This window comes from Macaca thibetana, chromosome 5 (genome assembly GCF_024542745.1).
Source record: "Macaca thibetana thibetana isolate TM-01 chromosome 5, ASM2454274v1, whole genome shotgun sequence".
Classification (NCBI taxonomy): Eukaryota; Metazoa; Chordata; class Mammalia; order Primates; family Cercopithecidae; genus Macaca; species Macaca thibetana.
In genome coordinates, this window is record NC_065582.1 from 178619713 (window position 1) to 178640789 (window position 21077).

General features: G+C 47.5%; 1 protein-coding gene across 6 annotated transcripts in view; it reads right to left on the reverse strand.

The window, feature by feature from the left end:
• Positions 1-21077, reverse strand: part of EVC2 (EvC ciliary complex subunit 2) — a 184737-nt gene that overhangs the window by 152637 nt on the left and 11023 nt on the right. For 5 of the 6 annotated variants that reach the window (XR_007725944.1, XR_007725942.1, XR_007725943.1 and 2 more), the window contains exons 2-7: positions 20760-20814; positions 17464-17630; positions 14688-14756; positions 12627-12813; positions 8861-8970; positions 4933-4986 (exon numbers count right to left, since the gene is read on the reverse strand). Coding sequence is in view for 3 of the 6 variants with exons in the window: in XM_050792076.1 (XP_050648033.1) it covers positions 4933-4986; positions 8861-8970; positions 12627-12813; positions 14688-14756; positions 17464-17630; positions 20760-20814 (642 nt within the window). In the remaining 3 variants the exon portion in view is untranslated. The other variant, XM_050792077.1, reaches the window with a different exon arrangement.

The following is a 21077-nucleotide window of genomic DNA, read 5'->3' on the forward strand; positions in this document are numbered from 1 at the left end:
AGTCAGATCTTCAGCTGCTCCTTCCCCAACTTTAATTAAATCTTACCTTCAAGACCCAATTGAATTCTTCCTCCTCCAGGAAGCCTGCCAGTCCACCCAGCCCATGGAGTTCTCTCTCTCTCTGCTGTCAGTGTCCATGGTGCAAGCAATCTATATTTCAGGTCACAAACTCACAAATTCAGCCAGTGCTGTGCATTCTTCGGTCCTTTTTTTCCATTTACTGCCTCGGTGTGAGGGTGGGGATGGTGGGTGACAGGCAACCCGAGTGTCCACGCTGCTGCACGCTACATTACTTCCTAGAATCTTGCACTGAGCCTGACATACACTTATAGCACCTGTGTGACCCCGATGGGCATTGGAGCATGAGGCCCTGATGCAAAACATTCATTGTCAGCATCACAGAACACTTGGCACAGCTGTGTTGTTCTCATGTGTAAATAATAATAATAATACTGACGATGATAACAGCTGATGTTTATGGAGCCCTCACAGTGCCGGGCACTGTGTTGAGTGCTTTACATCCCTTGATCCATTTACCTCAACAACCATCCTGTGAAGTGAATATTGTTATTACTCTCATTTCACAGTTGGGGAAACTGAGGCCCTCAGAGGTATGTGATGTGCCCAAGGTCACATGCAATCAGTGAGGGACAGGGATTCAAAGCCAGGCCTTACGGTCCAAGAGTCTGCTGGGCTCACACAATACCACAGGGCCACCCTGTGCGTACACCTCTCCCCACTCAACAGGGAGCTCCCTGAATGTGGTCCACAGCCTGGGGGCGCCTGTCCTGGGGGCCGATGTGGCTGAAATTCAGCGCCAGTTCCAAGGCCAGGACTTGCATCCACAGGTTTGCATCCCACGGGGCAACTATTCCTCTTTCTCCTGAAGGCAACATGCAGGTGACGGGAAGCCTGGAAGACCTGGGCATGGCTCAATTCCATCCACAAGTGAGTCTGCGGCAGCGGGGAAGGGCTCGCAAATACCCTTACATGAGTGTTCTCCGCCTTTTATTACACTCATGCAGCGACCAGCCACCTCCTCCTGAGCAGCAATCATCGTCATTGATGACAACAAGCTCCATCATGGGATATTTACCTGCTGAGTGCCATCTACAATGTACCGCGCAGTGGGGGACATGGGTGAATCCGACATGGCCTCACCCGCCAGGAGCTCACAGACCACCAGGGAGACTTGTTACCAATGCACCTGACAGCCCCACTAAACCGAACACTCACCTAAGGCCAGCCTTGTACTTTCTCTTCATCTCTTCTGTGCAGGACTCTGGCTCTCTGGGAGGCGGTATGGCCCAGTGCCTGACAGCAGGGATCCGGAGCCAAACTGCTGGGGTTCAAATCCTAGTCCTGCCACTTACTAGCCATGCAGAAAAGAGTTAACATCTTCAGCCAGAGACTGGCATCCTCTGAAAGCCCTTCCTGTAGGGCTGGGCCTCAGCGGATGTCTGGGAACATGGATTTTGGGAGGGTTTCCACTATTTTCTGGTAAGAGTGGCTCTCTGCTTTCAAACTGTCTGTGCAAACAGTGTGGCTTAGGCCGAGCACCTGCTTTCCTTCTGGGAGTCTGGAATCCTGGTGTACGCCAGGCAGAGAGTGCCTACGTGGCCAGCCCCCAGTAAAAATTCTGGCACTGAGTCTCTAAGGAGCTTCCCCGGTAGACAATACTTCACATGTGTTATCACAACTCGTGCTGGGGGAATGAAGCGTACCCTCCATGACTCTGCTGGGAGAAGACTCTTAAAACTTGCAGGTGATTTTCTCCAAACTTCTCCCCATGCAACTTTCCCTGTGCTGATTTTGCTTTGTATCTTTTCATAGTAGTAAGTCACAGCAGTGGGTACAACTACAGGCACGCATCACCTAACAATGAAGAGATGTTCCTAGAAATGCATTGTTAGGTGATTTCCTCATTGTGCAAACATCACAGAGTGACTTACACAAACCTAGATGATCTAGCGGACTACACACCTAAGCTCTATGGTATAGTCTATTCCTCCTAGGCTACAAACCTGTACAGGATGTTACTGTACTGAATACTGTCGGTAACTATAACACATGCTAAGTATTTGTATATATAAATAGATCTAAGTATAGAAAAAGTACCAAAGCCTGTAATCCCAGCACTTTGGGAGGCCGAGGTGGCCGGATCACTTGAGGTCAGGTGTTCAAGACCAGCCTGGCCAATGTGGTGAAATGCCATCTCTACTAAAAATATAAAAACTAGCTGGGTGTGGTGGTGGGCGCCTGTAATCCCAGCTACTCAGGAGGCTGAGGCAGGAAAATCGCTTGAATCTGGGAGGCAGAGGTTGCAGTGAGCTGAGAACGCACCACTGCACTCCAGCCTGGGCGACAAAGCAAGACTCTGTCTAAGAAAAAAAGAAACAAAGAAAGAAAAGAAAAATACGTATAAAAGAAAAAAAAATACACTTGTATAGGGAATTTACCGTAACTCGAGCTTGCAGGACTGGAAGTTGCTCTGGGCGAGTCAGTGAGTGAGTGGTGAGTGAATGTGAAGGCCTAGGGTATGACTGTACACGACTGTAGACTTTAGAAACACTGTACCCTTAGGCTACACTACATTTATTTATTTATGTTGAGACAGGCTCACTCTGTTGCCCAGGCTGGAGTGCAGTGGCATGATCTCGGTTCACTGCAACCTCCACCTCCCAGGTTCAAGCAATTCTCATGTCTCAGCCTCCCGAGTAGCTGGAATCACAGACATGCACCATCTTGCTCAGCTAATTGTTTTTGTATTTTTAGTAGAGACTGGTTTAGCCGTGTTGGCCAGGCTGATGCTGAACTCCCGGCCTCAAGTGATCAGCCCACCTCGGCCTCCCAAAGTACTGAGATTACAGGCATGAGCCACCGTGCCTGGCCACTAAATTTATTTTTAAAATATATGCTGTGCAGGTTTCTTCAGTAATAAGTTAATCTTAGCTTACTGTAACTTTTTATATTTTATTTTAGTTTACTTTAAGTTCTGGGATACATACGCAGAACATGCAGGTGTGTTACACAGGTGTACATGTGTCGTGGTGGTTTGCTGCACCCATCAACCTGTCATCTAGGTTTTAAGCTCCACATGTAATTGCCTTTGCCCCCCACCTCTCGACAGGTTCCAGAGCGTGATGTTCCCCTCCCTGTGACTTTATTACCTTTGTCGTTTTTTTTTTTTTAACATGTTGACTCTTTGGTAATAACACAGCTTAAAACACAAATACGCCGTACAGCTGTACAAAAATAGATCCTTTCTTTATATCCTTACTCTGAAAGCTTTCTATATTTTTAAGGTTTTTTTTTAAAAAAAAAACTTCTTAAACTTTTTTGTTAAAAACTAAGACACACGCACATTAGCCTAGTCCTGTACAGCGTCAGGATCATCAATCTCACTGCCTTCCACACTGACACCTTGTCCCCCTGGAAGGTCTTCAGGGGCAGTAACAGGCACGGACCCGTCATCTCCTAGGATAACAAGGCCTTCTTCTAGAATCCCTCCTGACGGGCCTGCCTGAGGCTAATTTCTAGGTAAGCTTATTTTGGATTTGATCAGTGGAAGCAATACACTCTAAAATAACAATAAAAAATATGTATAGTAAATATGTAAACCAGTAGCATAGTCTTTTATTGTCATTATTACTTTTTTTGAGACAGAGTCTCGCTCTGTCACCCAGGCTGGAGTGTAGTGGCATGATCTCCACTCACTGCAAGCTCCGCCTCCCGGGTTCACACCATTCTCCTGCCTCAGCCTCCCGAGTAGCTGGGACTACAGGCGCCCGCCACCACGCCTGGCTAGTTTTTTTTGTATTTTTAGTAGAGAGGGGGTTTCACTGTGTTAGCCAGGATGGTCTCAATCTCCTGACCTCGTGATCCACCCACTTCAGCCTCCCAAAGTGCTGGGATTACAGGTGTGAGCCACCACGCCCGGCCAAGTATTATGTTTTGGACATAATTGTATATGCTAGACTTTTTACGATTGGCAGCACAGTAGGTTTCACACCAGAATCACCAAACAGCTGAGTAAACACACTGTGTTACAATGGATGTTACACAATCACATGATCATTAGGTGACAGGAATTTTTCAGCTGCATTGTAATCCTATGGGACCACCTTCATATATGCAGTCCACTGTTCACCAGAATGTCATTATGTGGTGCGTGACTGTACATGTAAGTCCCGTGAGTCACCCTAGAGAATCATCGAAACTGGGGGTGGGTATTGGGGACTCTGACATTCTAGCCATGGGATCTTGAGCAAATTACTTGACTTTAATGTGCCTTGGTTTCCCCATCTGAAATGGCAGAGATTTTAAAATAGAATATGTCTCACAAGACTGTGGTGAAGATGATGTAATTCCACATATGTAAATTGCTCGGAATGCCTGGCACCCAGTAGGTGTTTAAGAAACGTGAAGTGTTGTTACCTGGTGAATTAACACTCAGTTAATACATGAACGAGTGAACCTGTGAGATGCAAATGATTAAACTGAAGAACAGAAATGGAGAAGTATTAATGGTGAACAGCAGAAGCAGAGAGACCCACCCACAGACTGCAGGCTTTGGGAAGATCTGGGAAAACACAATGTCACCAGCAGCTTGACCTAGGGGCAAACACTGGGAACAGGTAGGAGCACAGCTGGACAGTAGCACAGACAAGCAGTGGAACCTCAGCCTGTCCAGCCCATGACCCACCTGCCTTGCCCAGGTGGAGGGTCGTCCAGGGAAACCAGTCAGATAGCCTCAGGGCACACGGGGGACCCAAGAGACAGCAGAGTCCCAGCCTCAACGCATAACTGGGGGTCCAAGGCCAGCAGCCGCCCCTCCCCATGGCTCCAAGGATAGGCAGGACCCACATGGCACAGGTGTGAAGAGACACAGATAGAAGGCAGGGGGTGCTCAGGGCATGTCATGTTTCCTACCGTTATGCTTTCTTCTGCTGTTATGGAAAAAAGCGCTTTCAGCTGTGTTCTGTTCTAGAAGAGGAAAAAAAAAAACGCTTTCAGCAACAGTTTGGGGTCTGACACACGGGGTAACATTTGGTGTGATTTCCAACCTGCCAAGCCTGGAGCTATAATCAGCCCTAACTGCTGCACAGGTCAGAGCTTGTGAAGGTCTCACTGTCAGGGGGAAGGGCATGTGGGGATAGGATCCCTCCCTCTCTACCGGAGGCTTTGTGAAATCCAAGCACCAGCTTCGCTAACATCCAGAGAAAGGCATGGCAGCATGCCCTTGTGGAGAAACGCTTGGGGTTGGGGTTGGGAGCTGACTCCAAGCCTGTGACCAAGGTAAGTCACCTCCACTCTCCCAGCATCTAGCTCCTTCACAAAGGTAGATGCAATCCTGGGCTCTGACTGCACTGCATGTGTTCTTCTCTTACTCAAATGCACTTGATTCTCCAAGCCCCAACTCCCTGTGGGTCTATCCGTAATGTCCTCGAATATTCCTCTGCTGAGAAGATACAGGAAACAGCAAAATAAAGTGTGTGATGGTATCCACCTGTCTAACCGCATGGTGACCGAAAAGACCCACTGTGAGAACATGCTTCTTCCTGGGGGTAGAGGCACAATAGCTTGCCACTGACAGGCAGTCTATAGGGTGGTGATTAGGGCCAAGCTGAGTTAATACAGGGCTCCACTGCTCACAGCAGTTGAAACTTGGGCAATGTATTGGCCTCTCTTTGCCTCTGTTTTCTCATCTGTGAAATGGTAATCATATTTCAGTTCACAGAATTGCTATGAGGATTAACTTAGGTAATATAGAACCTTGAAGAGTGCCTGGCACTAGGGAGTGCTATAAAATATTACTGCTATTGGTGGCTGTAGGTAGTAGTAGTAACATTAGCAGTAGCAGCAGTAGTAGTAGCAATAGCAGGTCAGGCGCGGTGGCTCACACCACTGTAATCCCAGCACTTCGGAAGGCCAAAGCAGGTGGATCACCTGAGGTCAGTTCAAGACCAGCCCGGCCAACGTGGTAAAACCCCATCTCTACTAAAAATCAAAACTTAGCCAGGTGTGCTGGCAGGCACCTGTAATTCCAGCTACTCAGGAGGCTGAGGCAGGAGAATGGCTTGAACCCAGGAGGCAGAGGTCGCAGTGAGCTGAGATCATGTCATTGCACTCCAGCCTGGGTGACAAGAGTGAAACACTGTCTCAAAAATAATAATAATGAAAAAAAATTTTAAAAAGCAATAGCAATAGTCATAGCAGTAATATTATATAGAACCAGACTGGCTGGGTTTGGTGGTTCACACCTGTAATCTCAGCACTTTGGGAGGCCAAGGCGGGTTTATCACCTGAGGTCAGGAGCTTGAGACCAGCCTGGCCAACATGGTGAAACCCCGTCTCTACTAAGAATACAAAAGTTAGCCAGGTGTGATTGTGGGCGCCTGTAATCCCAGCTACTCAGGAGACTGACAGAGGATAATTGCTTGAACCCAGGAGGCAGAGGTTGCAGTGAGCCCAGACTGCACCATTGCACTCCAGCCTGGGTGACAAGAGCAAAACTCTGTCTCAAAAAAAAGAACCAGACCTTGGGATTTAGAGCTTGCAGCCCAGTGAGCTCAGCAACTCATGTAATTCTCATTATAGACATGACTAAGGCATGTTTCTGTAACCTGAGCTATGCCCCTCCCGAGGTAACAAATCCCCTGATCCATGCCCTACAGATGTTATGGCAGCAGCACTAGGAAGCAGTGGGACTTCCCAAATCCACTGTGGGCCAGCAGGGTGACCTCATGGAGGCTTCGGAGAAAATCAAAACACTGTAAGTCTTCTTTTCATGGGAGGGAAATGGAACAGTTTTAGAACATGACTGTAAAGAAAAGACACCTCTGAGGCATTCATTCACTTTGCCCTTTCTGTTCTTGAGTCACCTCTGCTTTGGAATATGTATGGTGTCTAGGAGTCTCAGGGTCTCTTGAACTGGAGCCTGAGGCTAAGTTCAGAGCCCACATTCCAGTACATTCTGCTGTGTTCCCACAGATACGCAGATAGGAGCCTAAAGTGTGCTATCAAAGATCATCTTCAACTCTTTACAAAGCGTAAATCCTCACCCCAGTAAATGCATGCAGTTACGACATAAACTTCAAGGCTTCAGAAACATGTTTTAGTTCCTGGCACGAAGCCAGAAAACATGGACCAAGTGGGATTCAACACATTGTTACTGAGCACCTACTATGTGCAGGGTTCTCTTTTTGGCACTGGAGACGCAGCTGTGAACACGGCACACGAGGCCCTGGTTTCACGGAGCTGACATGTTAGTGAGGGAGGGAGGGGGTTCCTAGGGGGTGGAGTCAATATCACAGACAGGAACCAAACAAAGTAACAGGCAGGACTATTTCAGCTTGGGGCAGGGGAAGCCACGAGGAATGTCCTCCTGGAGCATGATGGGAGCCAGGCTCTGCCGAACCATAAACCTCCCCCTGCCCAAGCCAGCCCGGCCCAGGAACACACACAGCTGCCCGGGGTTTTAGCTCCTGAAGCTTCCATTTCATTTTATTCAGAGTTTCTGATTTGCTTTCTGATTCTTACCTTATCTTTTCCTTATCATTATCTTATCTTTTCTTTCTAATTGACTTGGTTTCCTGTCTTCTGAAATTGTTGGGATTTCTTTTGGGAAACCTTTTGGAATTTTATCCTTAGTTTCAAAAATCTGTCTTTGTTCTCTATTTTTTTAACTTTATACTAAATTATTTCCTGAGAGAATTGTCCTTCCCAATAGTTTCATGTCATTTTCTTGTATCTTGTATTTAGCCTCTTTCCTTTTATCTAAATTTGTCTAAGGTTTTTTGTTTTGTTTTGTTTTGTTTTCCCCTCATTGCAGCAGAAACGCCACAGTGGCCTTGCAGCCTCAGGGTAGAAGGAGGCCTCAGGAGGCAGCTGCAGGGTACAATCTGATCCTGTTATGGGACCTGGGGCAGTCACAGTCATGCTATGAGCCGCATCTTCCATGGCCATGAATAGGGAAGACTTTCTCCAGGGGCTGAAGCCACAATAAAATGGCAAAAGGAAGCAGAGCATCATGATCTCCTTGAAGTCAGAGACCACATCTCCTCCAGCCTGTACCTGGGGCGTGCAGCACCTGCCAGGACAGGCAGCCAGCCAGTTCATTGCATAAGTGAACCCACCACAGGGGCAGTGAGAGATGGGGAGACTCACAGTAATGGTGTTATGGGCCAGACTGTTTCCCAAAATTTGTATGTTAAAGTCCGAAGTCCCAGTGCCCCAGGATGTGACTGCATTTGGAGACAGGGTCTTTACAGAAGTAATCAGGTAAAGTGAGGTTGCTAGGCTGGGTCATGGTCTTGCATGACTGGTGTCCTTACAGAAGAGGTTAGGACAGACGTGCAGCCACGGAAAGTCTTAGGAAGACACAGGGAGAAGGCAGCCTCCACAAGCCAAGAACAGGTCTCAGAAGGAATCAGCCCTGCAGACACCCTGATCTCCGGCTTCCAGCCCCACAGACAATACATTTCTGTTGTTTTTAAGTCTAGTCTGCGGTACTTTGTTACGGTAGCCCTGGAAAATGAACAGTAATGGTAACTACTGGTTAGGTGCTTACAGTGTGTAGGACACAGTGAAAAGAATTCACATGTATTGATTACCTATCCTTATGAAAACCTTGTGTGAGGCCCAGAGGGGTTAAGTAACTTAGGCAAAGTCACAGGGGCATTACTAACGGAGCCCGGTTCACGGCAAGGTGTGTGAGACTCCAGGGCCTGTGCCCTTATCTGCTAGGTGGCATCACTGAAGGAAGGAACTAACAGGTCTTCTGTCTGAAGCGTCCCTGTTTCTAAAACAATCTCTCCTGGCAGTGGCAAGACAGAGATTAAAGTAACAAAGGTAATACCTGTGACGAGCTCTGAAAGGTAAGTTGGGCAGGAAGCTTGAGGCTCTCCCCGTTCCCAAGGTCTCCAGCCTGGAGTGTGGCTGCATAGCTGACAGCAAAGGCATCTCCCACTGTGCAGAGAAAAGCACGTGTGATTCAGTGAGGGCTCAGCCATGCCCCCGGCCGTGCCCCACCACACCCCAGACACATCCTGGCCCTTGGCTTCCCTGGTTCCAAGGGAGGCCACCATGGCAGTGATGCCTGCAGCAAGGAAGCCTTTTGTATTGCACACAGCTAGGTGCGAATTCTCTGAGTGGTAAACTAGGGACAGTGAGCTGGGCGGACTCCTGGACTCCCACTCCTGACATTTCCATTCACGAGCGGGGGTGCACTACCTGCAATAGGGCTGGCTCTCCTAGCCCTTTCTCACTGTGCAGCACGCCTCATCCCATAGGTAAGTTTGGGTGGGCCGCACTCAGCCCATCCTGCTCGGACGAGGCTGTACCAGGACTGGAGGCCTTTGCCCAGTGTGGCCAGGTGGGTGACAGAGCCCGTCTAACTCTGCCAGTCACTGTTCTCACCTAAGCTTGTCCTCCAATCTTGACTTTCTCCCTAACAGAGGTTACTTATAGCCCTAAAATGCCACAATATGCCTCATTTCTCAATGTATGCAGACCTCAAATATATATATATATGCACACACACATATACACATATATACACACATACACACACACATATATATGTGTGTGTATATATAGTAAAGAAAAGAGGAGGAATGCTCACTTAGCCTAAGGAATCACTGGCATTTTTGTTTTAAAAATCTTCAACATTTTCACTTTTATTTTAAAATTTTTATTTATTTATTTCTGAGATAGGCTCTCTCTATGTTCCCCAGACTAGTCTCGAACTCCCAGGCTCAAGCAATCCTCCTGCCTCAGCCTCCTGCGTAGCTGGGACCTTAGAAGTGGATCATGCCCATCTCATTTTGTTTTCATATATCCTAGAGCTAAGATAATGAACGTAAAGTGATAAAGATAATGGCAGTGACAATGACAATGACGGGGAAGGTAGTCATAGTCAGACCTTCCCCATACAGTGGTTTGACCACTCTCCATGCGCTGCACCTGCATTAACCCAGCTGATCTCCACGCACTGCCCCGAGATGGATGGAGAACACGTGATTTTCTGCAACATACAGAAGAAGAAACTGAGACTAAGAGACAGTGACTGGCTTAGGATCACCCGGGTGATGGACAGGGAGCCACCTGACCCTCTGGGTCCCATCATCTTTTCCCCAAACAACACTGGCTCTCATAAAAGAAAAGCATCAAATAATAATGATGATGAGGTCAGAATGTCAATGAACTGGGACCTGACTGGTCATTTGATTTTAGTTATCCACTTATGCTTTGGGGAAAAAAAAAAAAAAGTCACCTGAGTCCCAAGGTGAAAGTCAATGTTATACTCCTTGGCATAGCGGTGAGTTCACAGATAAATATGATTTGGACACTGCCCTCAGGGAATATACAGCCCAGTAGGCAGAGCCAAGCATGGGCATAAATAACAAGAATGGAGCAGTAAGAATAAAAATAACACCAACAGTGGCCAGGCGTGGTGGCTCATGCCTGTAATCCTAGCACTTTGGGAGGCCAAGGCAGGAGGATCACTTGAGGTCAGGAGTTCGTGACCAGCCTGGGCAACATAGTGAAACCCTGTCTCTATGGAAAATACAAAAATTAGCTGGTCGTGGTGGCACACGCCTGTAGTCCCAGCTACTCGGGAGGCTGAGGCAGGAGAATCGCTTAAACATAGCAGGCGGAGGTTGCAGTGAGCCGAGATTGTGCCACTGCACTCCAGGCTGGGCGACAAGCATGAAACTCCATCTCAAAAAAAAAAAAAGAAAAGAAAAGAAGAAAAAAAACACGAACAAAATACCTCCTAACACCAGGAGCCCAGGAGCACTTTCCATAGCCAGGCTGCGTCACCCTGCTTTAGCTCCCTTACCTTCACAGCGCCTTCCTGGGTAGGTGTTATTAGCATGCCCAGAGGACAGATGGAGAGCCAAGGTTCAGAGACACGCAGTGTACACGTGCCAGAGCAGAAGTCCATGAATTCACGTGTGGAAAGTGCCTAGAATGGCACGAGGCTCCAAGCAGGAAGCAGGAAGGGGCAGGTAATCTCTGTGGAAGTTTGGAGGCAGAGGGGTGACTTTGGGGCAGTGGATTGGGTGGGGCTTTCTAGAGAAGGTGACACCAGGGCCAGGTCCCAAAGAATAGAGATGATTTGTATATTCAGAATTGGGGAGAGGTGCTTTCTTGACCCACAAAAGAGCAAGAGTAGATGCTAGGAGATAGAAGAGTAGGAAGCTGGGTCTGGCAGGAGCACGGACCATGAAAGGTCGGCGGGGAAATTAGAAGAAAGATGTGTAGGACCACAGGCTGGAGAGGGTGTTGGACACCTTCCCTTTACCAGACAGAGGGCCTGGGTGACACTGTCTCCTTGATTCAATCTCTACGACTCCACAATGGACTGACATTCGCACGACCAGAGCACTTCAATAGCTTTCCAGAAGCCATGCAGCTTCTCAGTCACAAGGCTGGGAGTCACCCAGGTCCATCTGAGGCTGCGTCTGTGCTCTGCTCGTGGCCCCATGCTCCATGCTTTGAACACGAATTGAAGAATAGCGGATTCATTTTTATATCATTGAAGGCATGAAAGCACTGAAGGTTACTTAGCTGGGACGTCTCATAACAACTTTTATGACATCATTTAAATCAGAGCCAGCAAAAAGGTCACTACGTGTGGGCAAGCTCCACTAGTAGCTTCTGTCAATAATAATGTGTTACGCAGTATTCTGAGGCCTTATCTAGGCTCAGAGGGAAGGAGCAGCATGTAATCCTAGCAATGTGTGCTGTGAGTACGGAGGCATGGAGTTGGGAAGAGTTCCAGACATGTGAAAAGCACGACAGTTTAATGGTTACCAGGGTGCACAGGGAGCCTGAGCTTGACTGTCAGCCTTGACAGCAGCCAGCCCTATGACCTCGGGCAAGCTTCTCAGCCACTTTAGTCCCAGTCTATTCATCTGTAAATGAGGTCCTATGAAGAATAAAGGATGTCTTTGCCTGCCTAGGGAAACTGAGTTCTGAAGCTATGGTACCAACTGAATCCCAGAATTGGTTTTAAACCTGCTTAATTGACCAATAACAGCCCACCTCAGGAATCGAACCTCTGAAAGCCAACCAGTGAGGGTGGCAGAGTCTACAAATCAACCAAGCAGCAGTGGAGTTACTCCAGTGAACACGTTCGAACACACCTGGACACACCTGGACATACCTGGACAGCTCAGGAACATGCTACTGAGATGGATGTCAACCCACTCCCACTCTGTCCAGCACAACCCAAAACAAACTTTTCATCTTCCTGAGTGATGATTAATTTCAGTGATGTGAGTGACACGTATACTGGGATCCACTGTAAACTCTATTTTTGTGTATGTTTGAAATTTTTCATAATAAAAATTGACTATATATTTTTTAAAAATTTCCACAACTCTTTCCCCAAATCTAACATCTTATTAAGATAAATGAGAAATTCAGCTTTTTGGTTACAGATATTGAATGTGGTCTCTTTTTATGATACCCTGATAGTAAGATCCATTGTGAGGATTAAGTGAGTGAACACATGTAAGTCTTTAAGAATATGCCTGACCCAGAGCACATTCACCTGGAAGTATCTGTACATATTCTCATTTGTCATCCCTGGCTTCAGACTGCTCTGCTGTTACCTTGCAAAAACTTCTTGCTAAAAGCCTGGAATCCTTCCGAGGTCTTGTTTCCGATGGACTCCAGAACAGTGAGACCAGCGATGCTGTCCAGCAAGAGAAGCTCCGAGAGGTTGGCTGACGAGGGTGTCTTGGTGTTGTTAACAAGCAGCCATATGTGGGCTGTCTGTGCTTCGCTTGGCCCAGACACCTAGGGCAGGAGGAGAAGGCATGAGGGCAGATTTGCTGACAAATCCAGCTTCCTCAAATGGGGCACGAGCCCAACCTGTGCACATTAGGCATCCAGGAAGAAGGAGGGTAGCACAGCCTCACAGAGGTTCTGGGAATGTATCAGGCTCCGTATGATTTCAAAGACCCCCAGCAGGGTTTTGACCCACACTTGCCAAGCTGTTGCTTGGAGACAGTTTCAAAGAAACCGAGACAGCGAAATCATCCCTGCAGAGAATCTTAGAAGAAAAAAAAGTCCAAGTGCAGAGCTAGTCAGGCTGGGGAGACTGTGACAACCAGCATTACCGAGGAAAGCAAACAGTGGCTCTTTGGTACTTAGTTATTTTAAAGATTCAGCCTCAGCCCCGGGTCTCTGATGGCCATGTGATCTCCAGGAAGGACCTGAGTAGCTCATCTGCCTCTTGGATCATCTCCCACACTCAGGCTCTGCCCAACATGTGTCTCAATGGCTCTGCTGCTAGAAGCCATCCAGTGGCCAATGCAGCAGGCTCATCACCTGGGCTCTGCACTCTTGCCCTCCCTTCCCCTCTAATCTTGTCTCCCAGCCCTCCTGCACCACCTTCTCCCCAGCTCTGCTGAAATACATGCAGGAGCTGGAAAAAAGAGAAGGAAGCAACGTGTGTGCTGAGAAGAGTGAGCTCTGGAATATAAGTGATAAAAGCAAGCTTCAGAACTGTGTGTGTAATATACTGCCACCTACGTGAATTAAAAAAGTGGGGGAGAAAGAAGGTACACATAGTAGGCATGCATGTGCACACACTTATAACTGCATGCACATGGCAGAAAAAGTCACTAGAAGGATATACAAGAAACTACTACTAACACTGGTTGCATCCAGGAAGGCAAACGATGTAGATGAGGGCCTGTGATAAAATGAGGGTGGCACAGGGAAGGCTTAACTCAGCAAGCCTGGGCTGTCCAAACCCTCCACATTCAAGAGAAAGGAATGGCCCTTGACCAGCTCCTGAGAGATAATCTCTAAAGCCTGCGGAATATCCTTGCCTGGGTCCTTTGACCTCACCAGATAGCTGATGCCAGTGATTTGTGGTGGGTGCCTTGGACCCTGCTGTACTGAAATGACCTCTGGAGGGGCTGGAGAACAAACAACTGAGGTCAGTCTCATGTGTGCTCCATGCCTATGTGACTGAGCCTGAGAAAAATCTGGACCTCAAGGCTCCAGTGAGCTTCTCTGGTTGGCAATATTCTATCTGCATTGTCATACATCATTGCTGGGAGAACTAAGCTCTGTCCACACGACTCATCCACTGAGAGAGGACAGCTAATGCTCATGCCTCGTCTCTCCTGGGCTGTGCGACATTCGCCTTTTTCCTTTGCTGGCTTTAATCTGTACCCTTTCTCTGTAGTGAACTGTAACTGAGCAGAATGGCTCTTCTGAGTTCCGTAAGTCCTTCTAGCAAATCACTGACCCTAAGGCAGGTGCTGGAGACCCCTGACACAAGGATAATATGTAGGATTAGTAACCATCTTGTGGGATTAGGAAGGTTAAAGACCTAAAAAACATTAAACAACTTTGAAAACTGTCAGGTACCCTAGTAATGATTAGAATCTGAAACAAAATATATCACACTTTTTTCCCATTCGAAATGATCACTGTGGATTTTTACTGACAATTATTTAATTGTAACAAAAATAATCTCAGTCCTAGTGTTGCCATATGAGATGTAAGAGACCTTGCTGTTTGTTCACTGCTCACGTGTCCAGACTTGTGTAGGTAAGCCCATGTTTTTCAGTTCTTAAACACATGACTCTACTGAAATGATGTGGGCAAAATCCAATTATTTTCTCTTCAAATATAAACCACCAATGGAAACTTACCAGTGCACATTTCTGAAAAATTACTCCATTCTCAGAAGTCCCTTGAACTTCTCTTGAAACGTCCCCATACTACAATAAAACGTAAAAGTTATTACAAAATGAGAAATATTTCATGCTATACATATATTTAATAAAAGTACAAGATGATGACATTTTTACAGGAGGGTAGAAGGATTACTGCTACTAATCCTTAAGTAATCTTGAAGTCTTATTTTTAAAAGAGCATTAAAGGATTGGAAATTAAAACTTACGGAAAGAAGAATGTGGACATGAGCTTACACCACAGTGTATTCCCAGTCTGGATGCATGTGTGGGACACCTGTTGTCACAGGGACTCAGCCAACCAAGATTGACATACCAGCAAGGGAGATGTGGGCAGACGAGTGAAGATATCATTTTACATGTACCATGTGCTTCCCAGGTGGGGGCTGACAGTACTCCTGTGCACCACGGTGCACTGGGACAAAGGGCAGTGTGTCTGGGGGCAGGGGCAGCCTCTCTGTGAGCTTGATCCCTCATCAACATAGGGAATCCCCCTGCCAAGACTTGGCCTCCTCCAACCCTGCAATGGCTCCTATGAAAAGGTTCCAAAGGAAAGCCAGGGCTCATCCATCAAATACAAGCCTCCTGCTGCCTTTGAAACTTCAGGTTTCCTTTCCCTTTGACTAATAACAAGTATCTATTCATTTCTGCCCTTGCCATGCTCCCTATCCCAGGGCCCTGGCCCCTGCAGTATCCACACACCTCCTTTAAATGGGACTGGACCCTTACTTCATCAAGGAAGCTCTCCTCGGTTCTCCTTGCTGTGATGGCCACGTCTTTCCCACTCTCTGCCTTGCGCACCTGTCACCTGCAGAGGGACAAGCTGTATTCTGGGTCCCAGACTCCAGCAGCTCTCAGTAATATTAATAATCATATGTCTTGTTTATTTTTTACTTATTTTTCATTTGTGTAGACATGGGGTCTTGCTATGTTTCCCAGGCTGGTCTTGGACTCCTGGCCTCAAGTGGTTCTCCTGTCTTGGCCTCCCAAGGTGCTGGGATTATAAACGTGAGCCACCACACTGGGCCTGATAAACTGTCTGTCATTGGCTGAGGGCCAGGCATGGCACCCATCACTTTACATACATGAGTTCTATTACCCCCATTTTATAGATGAGGAAACCAAGGCTCAGAAAGGTTAACTCTCTTGCCAAAAGTCACACAGGCAGGAAGCTCGAGACTCTCCCCAGGCCTGGTGACTTCAAATCCTGTGATCTTTCCACAACATGAATTCCCTCTCTACAGCGTAGAAAATTGTGTAGAAAATTAACAAAAATGCCATTTTCAGAAGAACAGACCAACGATATGCAACGGCATCAGACTGACCCAGGCCTCTGATTCAGTTGAGCTTCTGTCCACCACACCCACTCGAATGCCTTTTTAACATGCTGGGACCGTAAGAGAATTTGCCAAAGCCCTCAAGCAGGCTTTCTCTTCTTCTGACCTTCATAGAACATCTTGTAAACAATAACTGATAAATACAGCTTGTGAAGCAAATCAACACAGAAAGGACGACTGAGTATGGAGGGTGCTGCCCTGTGAGGTGACGAGTTACCTGTTACGGGAGAGGACTGGAAAGAACAATGAGTATTTGTAGTGGGGTCAGTGGTGGCCCCCAAAGGATATGTCCACGTTCTGATCCCCAGAACCTGTGAACGTGTCCGTCTTTGGAAAAAAGGTCTCTGAAGATGTAATTAAGCTGAGGATCTCAAGAGATCATCCTGGACTACCCAGGTAGGGCTGACATCCAATGACAAGTGTCCTTATAAGTAGCACATAGAGAAGACACAGACACAGAGGAGGCCAAGAACAGATGGAGGGAGACAGTCAAGCGATGCAGCCACAGCCAAGGAAGGCCTGGAGTCACCAGAAGCTGGAAGAGGGAGGAGGATCCTCCTCTAGAGCCTGCAGAGGGAACGTGGCCCGGCCAGCACCGTGATTCCAGACTTCCAGCCTCCCCAGCAGTGAGAAAATACAATCCTGTTGTTTTCAGCCATGCTGTTTGTGGTCATCTGTTACAGCAGCCCCAGGAAATTCACATCACTACTTAGCAGGGAACCCAAAAAAAGGGCTGTTGGCCATTGTAGCTCATTGGCCAAGCTTAATGGTTCTCAATACCACGTTACGTCACTGAACCTACGTGATATAAAACAGAATAGAAAACAATAGCAAGAGCATGGAGTAGTGGTTAGAGAAGAAGCTTCGAATCTTGGTTCTGCCACTTCTACCTGTGGGACATGGAACTGGTTTTTTAATCTCTCTAATCCTCAATTTCCCATCTGTAAAAGGGGAATAAAAATACTACTGTTTAAGAAACTCATAACGAGGCTCAAGTGAGATTATGCATAGAAAGTGCTCAACCCAGTGCCCGGCCCATAGTAAATGCTTGTGAAATGCTCACTGCTATTATGGGCACAGTCATCTTTAATAGCTGGGAGTCACTTGGTCTGGTCGAAGCACAATCCAATCCCCGCTTTGGAAACACCAGATGAGGCAGCCTAATGCTTGACTCAAACCTCCTCTCCATCTAAATACTGTATGTCGTGTAGCAGAAATAGCACCTTGGAAAAATAAATGGATTCACTCCCCAATGATAACTATATTTAGTCATCATTAGAAAGAGGAGGAACAGCGTTTTTTAAGCAACAAAAGCCTGTGCCATTTTATACGCAGCCCAAAATTGGTTTCTTTCCAACTTCTGGTATTCACGTTAAAGCACTGAACTTACTACTTACCAGGCGGTGTGTTACAGGAGACTCTCTTTTAAATAAGTTCTTCTTAGGCCAGGAAGGTATAAAAGCAAATAAGGAATGAGCCCATGGCCCACTAGAGGCTGCAGAGGTTGAGAGTGGGATAAAGACTTCCATTTTCTTATCCAATTTCATTCCAAGTGGTGCTTCCACTGCAAAACAGCAATGTGCACATCTTATATAATGCAGAAAGACAGTAAGGCATAGAGCTTAACCTCTAGAGGCAGACTACAGGGTACACAGAAGGCATCTGAAAAATGTTTGCTGGGTAAGTAAGTTAATGAATGAATGGTATCATCTCTTTGCCAGGAAAATGAGACATGCTCGTTGGGAAGCTACAGAGCTTAAACACAGTATTTTTCAAAGCTTGGTCTCCTTACCTGGGTTGTGCAGCCCCACCTAGGAATCAGAACCGCTGGGCAAGAATGGTGCCTGGGGTGATTCTTACACACATGACATGAGACAGCCCTGGGCTCGAGTCCTGGCTCTGCCCCTCCAGCTATGAGTCCTTGGGCATAACCTCTAACCTCTCTATACCTTGGTTTGCTGAATTCTAAGGCAAACAGTATAGGTATTACCTTACTAGGTCCTTCTAAGCACCCGCCTACTGCAGAGTAAGCCCTCAGTGAACACCACCAACCACCATCCTAAAGAGGCTGTGTGCATGGCCAGACACAAACGCTGCTGAGCCCTCCAGTAGCAAATGACTCCCAGGCCAGGCGCGGTGGCTCACGCCTGTAATCCTAGCACTTTGGGAGGCCAAGGCAGGCAGATCATGAGGTCAAGAGATCAAGACCATCCTGGTCAACATGGTGAAACCCCATCTCTGCTAATAAATACAAAAAATTAGCCTGGCGTGGTGGCATGTGCCTGTAGTCCCAGCTATTCGGGAGGGTGAGGTAGGGGAATCACTTGAACCCGGGAGGCGGAGGTTGCAGTGAGCTGAGATCGCGCCACTGCACTCCAGCCTGGTGATAGAGCAAGACTCCGTCTCAGAAGAAAAACACAGTAAAATAAAATAAAATAAAATAAAATAAAATAAAATAAAATAAAATAAAATAAAGAAATTACTCCCTTAGATTTTTCTCTGTGTCAATACATTTGGAAAGTTCATGGGCATTGTGTGTAAAGCACAGGAATGTCACTTGAAAGGTCCTGGCTGGGCGGTCAGGGTCCCTCTTCAGTGGATGCAGCCTAGATGCTGATCAGCTGTGGGACCTTGCACAGGTCAGCTGAGTTCTCCAGGCCTCAGTTCCCCTCACCTGGGAGTGTGGCTAAGATACCAATCAGACAGGGCTGTTGTCTGAGCAGCCAATCAAATGCCACACTGCACGTGAAAGTGCTTAGATGTATCTAATGCTTCAAGTCAGCAATTTTAGTTTTGAAATGGCCTGGATGGTGGCATTGTGCCTTCTTCAACATTTGTCTTCTATTCTAATACACACTAATTTGATGGAAAATAAGATGTACTTTTCAGTCTTTCTTACCCAGCACATTGATGGTAAAGACTACGAGTGCTCTTGAAACTTTCTATAGAATTTCAAAATATATGCAGAAAAAAACCCTAAAATTTGGTTAAAAAAAGATGTGGATCTGGGTCCTAGATCCAATTACAGTATTTTTTTTCCTTCCTTGGGTTGTATCTGGGGGTGATTCAGTTCCTCAGGTTGGGATGGGATAAGGGTTCCTGCTGCATCAAGCATCGGGGGACTGATGGCCCTCGCCATGGAAACAAGCGAGTGCCCCACCGGGTCAGCAGCTGATTCAGAGCATCAGGAATGTCTGAGTAGAGCGTATGGGTGCAAGCGAGACCGGACATCCATCTCCGGACCCCAGCACAGCACCTTGGGCTAGGGCACAAATGCTTGGGCAGCAAGCAGGCAGAACATAAATTCTTAAGGCCACACCTTACCCTTAAGCGCTCCATCTCTGGTCCACCCATTTATGCTTCTCTGGCTCTCCTGGTCCCCCGCTTTAATGAAGACTCCAAGGTGATCCCTCCCTTCAGAGAGGACCCCTCCTCTATTCAGCAAGAATCCTGCTCAGTCTAGGGCAAGTGGGGCCCACCCGAATCCCAGCCCATCCCATTCCCCAGGACACCAGAGTTAGGCACAGAACCCAGAAAACCCTACGCATTGGCCCTAGGGAGAGTTTCAGGGACAGGTCAGGGACCCACGCTGAGCCCAGGGGTCTGCACTGAAACTGTCACAGCCACTGGGAAAAGTCTACACTGCAGGTGCCAGATATCAGACTCAGGAGCCGGGGACTGCCCACCGCATCTTTCCCACCACAGGGCAAGGATGTACCTGCCTGCGAAGGATGCTCGCCAGAGGAAAGCAGGGCGGCTGAGAGGGAAGGAGAAAGGCAGAGCCGTAGGAGCATTGAGAACCTTGTGCTCCCGGGTCCAGCAGTGCCAGGGCCTGCGTGTTTCAGTTACAGATGCCAATCAATTCCTCTTGATGAAATGAGTGTCAGCTGAATTTCGACCACTGAGTGTGGCAAGCTGAATAAAGGTCTGCAAAGATAGCCAGGTCCTAACCCCATGAGGCTGTGAATGTTATCTTAGGGTCACAGATACTTTGCAGATGTGATTTGATTAAGGGCCTTGAAATGGGGAGATTGCCTGGATTATCCTGGTGGGCCCTAAATGTCATCACAGATGTCCTTATAAGAGGGAGACAGAGATTTGACAGACAGAAGAGAAGCAGGCCAAGTAACTACCGAGGCACGATGCCATGCTGCTGGCTTCCAAAATGCAGGAAGGCAGTATCCCTAATCCATCCCTAAGGAACGCAGGCAATGTGGCCATAGATGCTGGAAAAGAAGAGGAAATGGGCTCTCTTCTGGAACCTCTAGAGGGACCAGACAGACACCCTGACTTTGCCTAGTGAAACTGATGTTGGACTTCTGACTTCCAGAACTGTAAGGGAATAAATGTGTGTGTGAAGCCACTAAGTTTGTGAAAATTTGTTAGGGAAGCCACAGAAAACTGATACACCCAGTTAATTCACACATTCTGTGTTTCATTCACCAGATGCCTTCAGCGGATATCAAAAAGGGCCTACCTCACCCCAGGTTCCACTGTGCACTAACACTTCGGCCAGCTTTGAGGCGGAGGCACACTGCCCTAGTTGTGTAAGGTCAGGGAATGATCTACGTGTCCAAAGTAGAGAGGTGCTGGAAGGATCAGCAGAGTGTGAGGGAGCTGGAGGAAGGAGGACTTCGGGCTTCTGGTTTTTCATGCTCAAAACAGGAGAACATCAACCAGAAGCAAAACTCACCTGCAGTCTTAAAGCGGCAGCATTCTACTTTGGGCCCAACCATACAGGGCAAGTCCTAAAAAATTCAAAAGACAGAGAGTCAACATGGAACACATACTTGTGAGAAGTGGCGATAGGCCGGGCGCGGTGGCTCAAGCCTGTAATCCCAGCACTTTGGGAGGCCGAGACGGGCGGATCACGAGGTCGGGAGATCGAGACCATCCTGGCTAACACGGTGAAACCCCGTCTCTACTAAAAAATACAAAAAACTAGCCGGGCGAGGTGGCGGGCGCCTGTAGTCCCAGCTACTTGGAGGCTGAGGCAGGAGAATGGCGTGAA